General features: G+C 34.7%; 1 protein-coding gene across 7 annotated transcripts; it reads right to left on the bottom strand.

Annotated features, from left to right (window-relative positions):
• Positions 1-5889: 5889 nt before the first annotated feature.
• On the bottom strand, positions 5890-11873 carry LOC113350103 (pentatricopeptide repeat-containing protein At5g14770, mitochondrial-like). Of its 7 annotated transcripts, none has more exons than XM_026594185.1 (4): positions 8475-11873; positions 8291-8358; positions 7162-7432; positions 5890-6094 (listed from the first exon to the last, which is right to left on the bottom strand). In XM_026594185.1, the coding sequence occupies exon 1, from the start codon at positions 11807-11809 to the stop codon at positions 8639-8641; it is 3171 nt and encodes a 1056-aa protein (XP_026449970.1). In that variant the 5' UTR covers positions 11810-11873; the 3' UTR covers positions 5890-6094; positions 7162-7432; positions 8291-8358; positions 8475-8638. The 7 variants fall into 7 exon arrangements, with proteins under 7 accessions (XP_026449970.1, XP_026449968.1, XP_026449965.1 ...); XM_026594183.1 differs by having other exon boundaries at positions 7162-7465; XM_026594180.1 differs by having other exon boundaries at positions 7162-7473.
• Positions 11874-12108: the final 235 nt, after the last annotated feature.

Consider the following 12108-nt stretch of genomic DNA (forward strand, 5'->3'; position numbering starts at 1 on the left):
TGTGTGTCCTAGTTGTAAACTAGAGTCGTCATCTTCCTAAAACCCTTTTAGGGTTTAGCGACTAAAAAGAATTCATAGGGATTCGTGAAGCCAGGTCCAGCTATTATTCATTTTGATAGCTCGAGTATCCTGATCTTTCTAGACCGTTGATTTGTTTACTTGAACAAGATAGATTGAAATTATCAAAGTTCTCTTCGTCTCAGACATTGATTGATTCCATAAGTTTAATACTTGTGAGGTGAATAATAATCTAGGATGATCTTCGGGAAGCATAAGTCCGGATTTTGAGATTAGCTAGACTTTGTCTATTGCTATTGATTTCCATTCTCACCTTAATCTACGATCAAAAAGGAAATAAGAAATATATGCTTATCTGTGGGAGGCAGATTGTTTGAAAGTCTTCAATTGAGTTGAAACAACTCTTAGGTTGTAAAGGACGTCTGCTAAGGGAATCATTTGCGCTGATTCCTGCTGGGACTCAAGAGGCGTAAGGAGCGCCACTGTAATTGAATTGTTATGAGGGTTTAATTTGGTATCAACTATATTCCAGTCCGAAGTTAATTGGTAGTAGGCTAGTTCCTGTATAGTCTTAATACAACTTGGTGTTTAATCTGGACTAGGTCCAAGGGTTTTTCTGCATCTGCGTTTCCTCGTTAACAAATTTTCTGGTGTCCGTGTTTTTTGTTTTTTCGCATTATATTGTTTATCTTTATAATTGAAATATCACAGTTTGTACGTAAAGCAATCAAAGTAAATACATCCACCCTTGTTTGTTGGATACAACTTGATTGATTACTTGGAAATTGATCTTTGGAATCACCCAAGTACTCTTACACGTAAATCAGGTTCACAGACTAGTCTCTGTAAACTTTCTGATTGTGAGAGAAAGAGATATAACTCTAGATATTATTCCTTGATTGAGATTCATTAAGTTAAACTCTCGGAATTGTATTTAAGTTTGTCCATACAAATTTCCCAATAAAAAGTTGGTGGTGTATTTTGGTACCCCTGCGTTTTCAATCTATATGTTGTCACTTTCATATATTGTACTTTGCAATTTGAACCACGCTTAATGAATGAAAGTGATTTTCTTTTTGAAAAATGGATGAAATGAACATGAAAATTGTCATATACTTGTTTCCTTAAAAGCCGATTCTAAAATGACTTTTCCTGAAAAATATTCAGAATCGGCTTATATGGCACAAAACGTAGACCGATTATAGGTGGACATTAGAATCGGCTTATATTGATGTGTCCTTAAAGGCCGATTCTGAAATGACTTTTCCTAGAAATATTAAGAATTGGTCCATGTGAGCTTCCATAAAGGCCCGTTGTTGTTGAAATAAGTTGTAGAAAACGAACATTCTTTCACTGATAGAATGGGTTCATAAGTTATGTACCACAATCCGATTGTGGACTATTTGTAGAAAAGTGATCATAATAGAAACCGAAAACTTATTTACTTGCATAAACCATTAAAATATAAACTTTCTTTTACTAGTACATTAAAAACGAGAAACTAAATGTTAAATTAGAATCCCTGAGATTCCAATCTTAAAGCTAAAAAAAAAATGAAATTCTCTTTATTTCCTGGTGCGAGATTCAACTATCAAGGCAGCTTTGACATGATAAAATGAATCTGCTCTCGATTTGGTATATGCAGCCTGTGCCGCTAACTTGTCCTCTCTGTGCCTAGCGAGAAACTCGTTGTACTTGTAGCACAATTTCCTAACATGAATGGTCCTTAAAGAAACGTATTCTTGTCTGTAATATGGGCGTGGTTTCCTATACTTGATGTCCAACTTGAGAATGAAAGGACCAATTGCAACTTGATTCCAAAATGTACTCTCATGTCGATGTTCTTCAGGAAGATCCTTGACAATATAAATTATTTAACCCATTCAGTCTCTTTCGGAACTTCTTTTTCTATATTCATTAGTTTGAATTGGTTTGGAATTTCTTTGTTTCTCTTCTTAATCTTCCATAGCAGCACTTGACTTGGTAGTTGATGATGATATAGTTCATTTTAGAGTTATTTGTTTGCTTCTTTTGCACATAACTTCTTCCATAGGAGTAATATATTTGGTAGGTGATGACGATGGAGTAGTTCGTTTGTTTCTCCTGGATATCTCTTCTGTTATTGTAACAATTGACTTGGTAGTTGATGATGACTAATTTGACATTGTCGAATGATTTTTTTTTCTCAATGAAGTAGTGAATGATGGAGAAGGATTTCTTTGAATAAAATAGCAAATGATGGAGAATGGGTTATCCTCTATGTATACATAAAGGACCAACGAATACTGTTTGAGCCAAACGAAGAACAAAAGCTTGTCATTATCAGCGTATATACAAGCACATACAAACCGATTCTGGATTAAAAGACATCCATAAGATCAATCATTTCAAAAGACAAGAATTGGCGTATAGGATACACATATAACAACCGATTCTTACTTTCTCAAAATAATGAGCGCAGGGTAAAAAATCGGGAGATTGAACAACCCATAAATACCAATCTTAATCTGCAGAAAAATTCAAACAAGATTATACAATCGATTGATAAATGGGTATACATATACCGATTCTATTTGATGTTCTTCACTTTCTGAATTCAACTTAGAATCGGTTGATTTGTAACTGTTGTATCGGCTCAAACCTATTCTGGATTGTTTTTCAGAAAGTATTGACGAAATTTTTTGAGAGTTTGACAGTTAAATGACTGATTAACATTATAACTAAAAAGAACGAACTAAAGGGATTTTACTTAATCTTAGGAGGGAATGGTTTTGAAGGGAAAAAAAACAAAGTAAAATTGAGTTGTTTCTCTGGATTGGATTTTAGTTGTTGATTATCATAAAAGTTTAAAATATATTAGGTTTTAGTTTATTGTTTTAAAGTTTTTTAATAGAAATGAAATGAGTTGTTGGTTCTGTTTTAGATTAAGTGAATTATATGCTTAGTATAAATGGTAATTTGGTATTTTCATATATTTTAGACACTTCTTAACCCGTTCTCTAGGTGGAAGTAAAATTTGGTACGCCTCAAATTATGCATGATATAATAAGTGACTTTTAATTATCTTTTGTATTATTTTTCCTATCAAAAAAAAAAAGAAAGAAAAATAAAAGAACTAGCGGCGCAACGAAAACATTTATTGTAAAACTCCTATAAATAATAGGCTTGGACCACCCTAACCTTATTATTTTAAAGAGATATTATATAATAGATGATTTAATAATCTATTATTTTATAGATATATTAATAATATACTAATTTTAAGAAGAATTCCTAATTTTTTGACTTCGAATAATCGTGGTTTGACACAAAATACCATCTTGATTTGGACTTCCAAGAAAAACAAACCAATATTAAATCATATTTTAAAAAAAATTGATATGTGTGAAAATTAATTTTTTTATTTTCCAGATTTTCTAATGAAATTATTATTTTATATAATATTTTGGACCTATTAATGTTTAAGGGGAGATTTTTGGATTATATATTATATAATAATATTATCGAATTTATTATTTTAGCATTAAGGGCACAAGTTGGGACCAGAATAATCTATTATTTTAGCGAGAGTATTATATTGTCGAGTATTATATATTCAAAACCTATCCTATTTGATGTTCTTCGCTTTCTGAATTTCAACCTAGAATCGATTGATTTGTAACTATTGTATCGGCTCAAACCTATTCTGGGTTGATTTCAGAAAGTATTGACGAAATTTTTTGAGAGCTTGACAGTTAAATGACTGATTAACATTATAAAACGAACCAACCAAAGGGATTTTACTTAATCTTCGGAGGGAATAGTTTTGAAGGAAAAAAAACAAAGTAAAATTGAGTTGTTGTTTTGGATTGGATTTTAGTTGTTGACTATCATAAAAATTTAAAATATATTAGGTTTTAGTTTATTGTTTTAAAGTTTGTTAATAAAAATGATTTAGGTTTTTGTTTTTGTTTTAGATTAAGTGAATTATATGATTAGTATAAATGGTAATTTGGTATTTTCATATATTTTAGACACCTCTTAACCCGTTCTCTAGGTGGAAGCAAAATTTGGTAGGCCTCAAATTATGCATGATATAATAAGTGACTTTTAATTATCATTGCATTATTTTTCCTATCAAAAAAAAAAAGAACTAGCAGCACAACGAACTCCTTTAAAATAATAGGCTTGGACCCCAAGTTTCGGCATGATATTGTTCGTGATGTAGTTGTCGACATTTGCTACAAAGCTAGTGTGCCTGCGCGTAAAGAAGTTTCTTTGGGTTTTCTGACGAATGATGATAAGGAGCTGAAACCTGCTGATATTCTTGTGCTCAACTGGGAAACAGAAAAGATGTTTGTATGTATGTCACAGGTGTCTCGCCCTTCACAAGTGATGGAATTCGCTCTTTCGTCCCAGGGAAAGCTATATCTAATGCGGTTTCACGTAAACACTCTAAATACTTGGACAAGTGCGTTTCACATGGCCAAGGATTGAGTGTTTTAGCTTTCTCTACTTTAAGAGAGTTGGGTGAGGATACTTTGTGTTTTTTCAAGCGTCTGAAGAATTGTTTAGTTAGTAACGACGCTAGTAGTGGTTTGGGTAGCTTTATTTTTCATACATTAGGCATTGCTATTCAAAAAGGTGTTGAAGCCCAGCTTGTTGTTAGGTTACCAACCAAAAGCTTTGTATAATTTTTAATTTTTAATAATTTAATAATCTATTATTTTATAGATATATTAATAATATAGTAATTTAAAAAAGAATTCCTAATTTTTTGACTTCGAATAATTGTGGTTTGACACAAAATACCAACTTGATTTGGACTTCCAAGAAAAACAAACCAATATTAAATCATATTTTAAGAAAATTTGATGTGTGAAAATTAATTTTTTATTTTCCAATTTTTCTAATGAAATTATTATTTTATATAATATTGAATGAAAGGGGGCCGCTAGGGCTTTTATTAAGCAAAGAACAAGAGTACATTACATAGAATTGACAGGAAGGGTTGGGAGTCTAGCAACAAGTTGCGCCCCAACACCTTTTTGAATAGCTACTCCAACCCTTTGAAAAAGAGAACTACCTATCTTAAAGTTAGCGTCATAGTTAGATAAGCAGTTTCGCAGTCTATTCAGAAAAACAACAAAATCATCTCCTAGTTCGCCTAATGTAGAGAAAACTAGAACATCGAAGCTGTAACCATGAGTTGTGCACTTGTGTAGATACTTAGTACGCTTGCAACTAATAGCAGCAGAATTAGCACGATACAAGGTGAAGCTACCTAGGCCATTATCGAATTTATTATTTTAGCACAAAGGACACAAGTCGGGACCAGAAAAATCTGTTACTAATCTATGATTTTAAAAACATGTTATTAATCTATGATTTTAGCAAAAATATTATATTATGAGTATTATTATATTCAAAAAGTTTTACTATACTTGTTTGGATTATTCTAGAACGCTAAGGGGGTGTGGTGGACGAAATATTCTCAGTGGCATACTCTCATATGGTAAAGGTGATATTAGAATGCTAGTCGGCATAATCTTCAAGGAAACTTGCAAGACGACTCGAGGGGTGGTATTTCAACTACTAGAACGCTAAGGGGACGAAACATTCTCAGTGGCATACTTTCAGACAAAATATTAGCATTGAATGTTAGTCGGCATAATCTTTTGAGGAAAGTTGCAAGACGACTCAAGGGGTGGTATACTGGTATTCCAACAGTTGGATACTAGGTGTGTTTCCAACAGTTGCCAGGTCTACTAGTAGTGGTATTCCAACTACTAGAACTAGGTGTGTTTTTCCACTGGTTGCCGTCACTAATAACCTTTACTTATGACTTAAAGACTAGCAACCGAAATCCAGTAAGACCCCAGAATCACAACAGACAAAATATAACCTAAAGCTTATATTGCTTGATATTAAAGTTGTTGAAGACATTGAAATTCAATTTCATTAAAAGTAAAGATATTACTAGTTGCAACTAATATCGGGTCTCCGAGAACTACCACCTTCTTATGTGGGCAACACACCTATCTTGTCTGGGACATGCAGCGCAAAGACAACGAAAAAGCAATCCGAATCCGTTCAGCTGTACAACACAAGTCAGCGTTGCCGTTAGACACCATTTCACTCTGGAAACTAACAAAAACTAAGGAACTACTAAATTTACCGAAATTGAATAATTTTGGACACCTGGACAATTAACAAACAAATCCTAGATAGTAGTAGCAGTAATTGAAATTCTAACATGCTGTGAAATCCAGCAGTGTAGAGCCGGACCCGAAGCTTGGTGGTTGTTACATCTTTATGAAGAAATTCCTAGTTTTATGATCTTCATCAGTTTCAACATTATGCATAAAAGAAATACGAAACATGTGAAATATCCTAGCATATTGTGAAGGGGGGGACTCCTCCCCGTAGCTATGCAGGCAGCAGATGCGGTGACTACTCTATCCTCTGTACCAAAAATTACGGAATGTGTCAAGAATTTGCTCGTCTTTGTGCAGGTTGCCTAGGCAGGCGAGCCGGCGTAAAAACTTAGCCATACTTTTATGAGATAAAATCTTTATGAGACAATATCTCTAGCCCTACCCCGACTTGATCGGGACAAAAGGGCTTTCTCGGTTATCGGCATAAAAGAAATACAGAATATTAAATTTATCTGCCATCTGCCATCTTCATCTTCGATTCTATTTCAGAAGTAAGGTGGGAAATAAACCCACCGCTATTGACACCATGATCATCATCAGTGAAGCTATTTAACACCATCAAAGACGACAAAGATATTAATGAGAAAATTGAACGAAAAACACTGCAGACATAAATTGAGAACGACCCGATTCAGTTCAGTTGTACCAGCAGGAACAAACAAGAAATCAATGGGGTTACCAGACTCAACAAGTTCGAGATTAATAAGAATCAAAGTGAGTTAAAACGGCAATTAGGGTTATTTAATAAAGTGCACAGAGCAAATTCACAATGTTGTTAGAGGGAGCGAAAGTTGGAAGCTGGGGCTATCTTCTCTCGGAGAATGAGCAGCTAAATTGCCAAGTAGGACAAGAACATTCAATATTTGCTGAATGTCAACATCACGAGGTTACTTTCTAAAATGCAAATTCCAGGAGTCCGATAAAGAAATTATTTCTGAAATCTTACCAAGTTTTCGTGAGCATGGATTGGAAATGGCAGGTGCTATCTCCTTGGGGGCTTGTTGCTTTAGCCATGGATTCAACCAATACAGAAAGTCCTCCATCCCGGACGTACTTCAACGGCGTAGTGAGCTGCAATTGATAAGCCAAATTTGCAATACTTCTCCAGCAATGCACAGCCCAAACAAGGGGTCCATTCGGATATAAAAACGACATACTTCTCTTTGATAGTTGCATCCCCAGCTGTTCTTTCTCATAAGTGAATCCCAAACACGCTTCTTCAATAGTGAAACCTTCATAAGTTTAATTATCTGAAATACTGAAAACAATGACCCAGCTAAAACCTACAAAGTCATCATATTTAAAAAAATAACTTATTCAACAAGCATGAATTTACTTAATTTGTACTAAGAGTCGATACATCAAGCCACAAACTGTTACTCATGTCATTGGTCAAACACCTATATCTCATTTATATGGTTCAATACATTGATCAGTTTATTTTTGCTTGAAATTCAGCTCAATGATAAACTTAATTGGCTAATTGATATGAACTAACAGCATCTCAAGTAGAAGAGCTCACAGCTGAGACATTATGCATAACACTATTCTCATAAACAACGGATCTCACAATATCAACTATGATTTCTCAATGCTAGACATGAAAAGAAAAACTGAAATGAAATCCTATCAACAATCGCAAGATAGATATAGATAAAAACTTAAATAATCAGTTGAAAGGTAAAACTTAATATGTTATTAATGTGAATGGTATGATATGTGATCCTTAGATCAACTCAAGCTACAAACTATTAAAATAGCAAAGTAACTGGACTAGGAAAGAAACCCTTAAACTAGGAAACCACTAGAATAGAAAGCACTGCTAAACCTAAACCTATGCCGAATCTCATATAATAGGAAATCTCTAACATAATTCCCATTTAATTTTATGTGAGTTTATACATGACCTGTGAAGAAACCATAACTAAGTAAGAGACATTAATAAAGTCGTATTCTACAGGAGATAGCCAAATTACTTCACAATGTAAATTCGATTACTCACTTCAAAAAAATAAAATAATGGTAGAGAAAATAAATTAGGGTATGCAAAAGGAGAGATGATTACCAGTGCCTACCTGAAGAACTTGAAAAAAAATCTCTTAGACGCAATAAAAGATCCCCGCGATATATATACGAGCTTTCCCTGAAATAAAATTCACTGAAAGTTCACTACATAACTACAAAAATTATTTAGAAAAGATGAAAAAGCTAGAGTGTTTTATAATTGCCAAAGAGTCTCGGCAACACACAAAAGAATACCTTTCGAGCAAAGGCATAACCTGATCTGAGACGAAGTCAACACCTGATTTGCCCAAATCGAATCCCGGGGCACGTTCCATCACAAAGAAACACATAGTTAGAAGAGATAAAACTAGGAGTGCTTGTAAGCCTAAAATACGAACTTGGTGGAACTGATTTTCTTATCATGGATGCTGAAATACTTCAGAAGATTCTTCTCTCTTTTTTCCGCCTATCTCATGCTCGTTTTGACTGGATATGGGCATTCTTTTCTTTTTCCTTTTTGTGATCTTGTATATATCCAATAACTTCCGAGCATCTTCCTTCCTTCCACCTCTTGCTAATATATTACTTACACAAATAACAGTACTTTTGCATGGACCAAATCTTTTTGTATCCATCTCTTCGAACAACTCGAGAGCTTTACGTCTATAACTGTTTCTAGCCAACGTGTTTAAGTCAGGCTGATAAGAGAGTTCATACCAGCCACGAATCAGTATATCATAGGTTGAGGAGCTAGGCAATACCTTTCTCTTATGCATCTCGTTCAGAAGTTCCCTTGCTTGAAACATCTGTCCAGCCTTCGAGAAACCACTAATAAGCACATTGTACGTACCAGTACTGGGAGCAAATCCTTTTGGGATCATTTCGAAGTAGAGTTTCATTGCTTTCTTGTTATCTCCATTCTTCCCATGACCTGAAACCAAACTATTATATGTAGAAGCATTTGGAATCAATCCCCTCTTCAGCATCTCCGTAAGTAAGTCATCAGCCTTATGCATCGAACCAGCATTTGAACACCCACCTATGAGGATATTGTACGTTACTGCATTTGGAACAACTCCTGCAACCAACATCTGTGAGAATGTCGAAAATGCCTTCTTTAGATGGCTCCCCTTGATATATCCATAAATTAGGGCATTATATGTAATAGTATCTGCTACGATACCTATTCTGGTCATGTTTTCTAATACAGAACTTGCCTTTCTCGTCATGCCTAGTTTGCACAATACAGTGATGAGAGTATTATAGACCATTTTATCTCGTTTAAACCCCATCTGTAAGAGTCGTTCATGCGTTTTGAAAACTGTATCAGCTCGACCATTCTTTGAACTTGCTTCAAGAACTAATTTATAAGTGACGGAGTTCGGGCAGAACCCTAGAGACACCATTTCATCCAATAAATCTACAACTCCATTCAAGTTATCAGCCTTGCAAAACCCTCCTAATATTGAATTACAAGTGACTGAGTTAGGCCGTACTCCGTTAATCTTCAATTCATGCCAAAGCTCGACAGCTTTCTCCAAATTTCCCCATTCACAATAGGCATTGATCAAGGTCTTATATGTAACTTGGTCAGGCGCTATATGCTCCTGCATCATGTAACTATAAACTGATTGTACCTGATCAAATTTACGAAGTTTTAAGTAACCATTAATGAGGACGTTACATATAACAACATCAAGTTTTAAATTTTTCTCTGGCATTTTGCTAACTTTTTCACGAGCAACAGACTCCATTCCCACTTTGAATAGGCCATCAACCAAAGATGTGTAGTTAACGCAGTCAGGAATCAAGCCCCTTCGAGTCATCTCTGTGAAATACTCCTCGGCTTCTTTCATGTTTCCTCCTCTTCTAGAGTTATTTACAAATGCATCAAGCACAAACTTATTTGCCTCAAAGCCTCTTTCCAACATTTCTTGGTATGCTTTATGAGCCAAATCTGTTTTACTTGCCTTGAAGAAGCCATCAATTAGTGTACCGTAAAGGATATCATTTGGAAGAATGCCTTTACTCTCCATGTTCCTCTTCACATCAAAGACTCTATCAGACATTCCAATTTTAAAGTAGCCATTAATAATGGATGAGTAACAAATAACATTTGGAACCACATTTGTCTTTTCCATCTCCTCTAGCACAGCTTCTGCCCCACTCATATCTCCTACTTTGCAACGTCCATCAACTACCGCAGAGTAAATTACTTGATTCGGAACGATACGAAGCTTTAACAAGGTTTCCAAAAACTTTTCTGCCTCATTAGCTTTTCCAACCTTAAAAAGGCCATCCAGCAAAATGCCAAAGACCACCAAGTCCAATGCAATACCAGAAACCACCATCTTGCTTTGAAGAGATAATGCTTCCAAGAAATTCCCTGCTGTAAATAACGAAATGAGCAGACTAGAGTATGAAACATGATTGGGAACAATGTCGCTCTCTTCCATCTCTCCAAACAGTATTTTTACTTTGGTAAGATGCTTACACTTGCACAAGCCATTAATAAGAGAACTGTAAGTAACAACATCAGGTAAGATACCATGCGCGAGCATTTTCCCAAACAAAGATCTGGCTTCATCGATTCCATGCATTTTGCAAACTCGGTCGATCAATGTAGTATGGGTTATAACATTAGGCTCCAGACCTAAAATTTCTATCTCGTCCATAAGTTTGTTGACTTCATCAAAATTCCCAGTCTTACAGAAACCATTTATCAATGTATTATAAGTAACAATATCAGGAGAGAGATTCTTCTCCTCTATCATTTTCACAACCAATTCACGAGCTTTCTTCAGATCTCTAGCTTTACAATACCCATCAATCAATGTATTATAACTAACATCATCTAGTTCAATCCCCTCTTTAATAAATAATCGATCTTTTACTAACACTGCATCGTCTACTAACCCAATTCGGCAAAAACCATTAAGTATATTATTACAAGTAAGAATATCCATCGGTATACCTTTCTTTATCATCTCAGACAAAAACACAACAGCTTGTTCAACCATTCCTTGTTTGCAGAAGCCCCAAATAATCGTATTATAACTAACAGTATCTACAATCTCTACAGTTCTAATAAAACCCAATGCAGTTTTTAACTCGCCCACTTTACATAAAGAATGGATTAATATATTGTTAGTATAAACATTAGGGATTACCTCCCCAGATAAAATCATTTCTGAATAAACTACCCATACCTGAGATATCAAACCAGATGCATTATATTTGTACAAGAGTTGATTCCATGATTGTAAGTTTGGTTTTAATCCATTACTCCTCATGACCATAAATGTTTCACTGGCTTCTGAGAATCTTTTACAATTTAAGTAAAGTTTTATTAACGTACAGTATAATGATACATAAAGATGGGTTTTCAAAGGTGGGATTACTTTCAATTGTTTGAGTTGGTTTTTATCATGAGAATCTTTGTTTCGACAAATGGGTACATTGGGTAGTATTGGTGATATAATTTTTAGCGTGGGGTTTAGATGATGTTGAGAGTGTAATTGTTTAGAGGTCAAGATTGAGTAAAATTGAGTGAAAAGTTTCAGCTTTTTTATTTGATTCAAAGATTTCATTCTCTGCTAGTTGTTGCTTTGACAGGGAGAAGGAGAAGAACTTAAAGAGCTTAAAGAACGGTCTTGTGACCTAGGGCTAGGACTAGTAGAACAGAATTTACCAAACCTAGACCATAACTTTATTAAACTTTTAACGGAAGTCCCTGAGTGAGACAAAATTTTCAACTCCGGACCTTATATTTATGTTTATTCCTCGAAATCCGAAAATTACTCGATTCTTGAGAAAATTCTAACTAGGAATTACTGGTTAATCCCTAAAAAACTTTTAATCGCTCGTCCAAAGACATGTTATTGGACCA

The sequence above is a fragment of the Papaver somniferum genome, chromosome 2 (assembly GCF_003573695.1).
Source record: "Papaver somniferum cultivar HN1 chromosome 2, ASM357369v1, whole genome shotgun sequence".
Classification (NCBI taxonomy): Eukaryota; Viridiplantae; Streptophyta; class Magnoliopsida; order Ranunculales; family Papaveraceae; genus Papaver; species Papaver somniferum.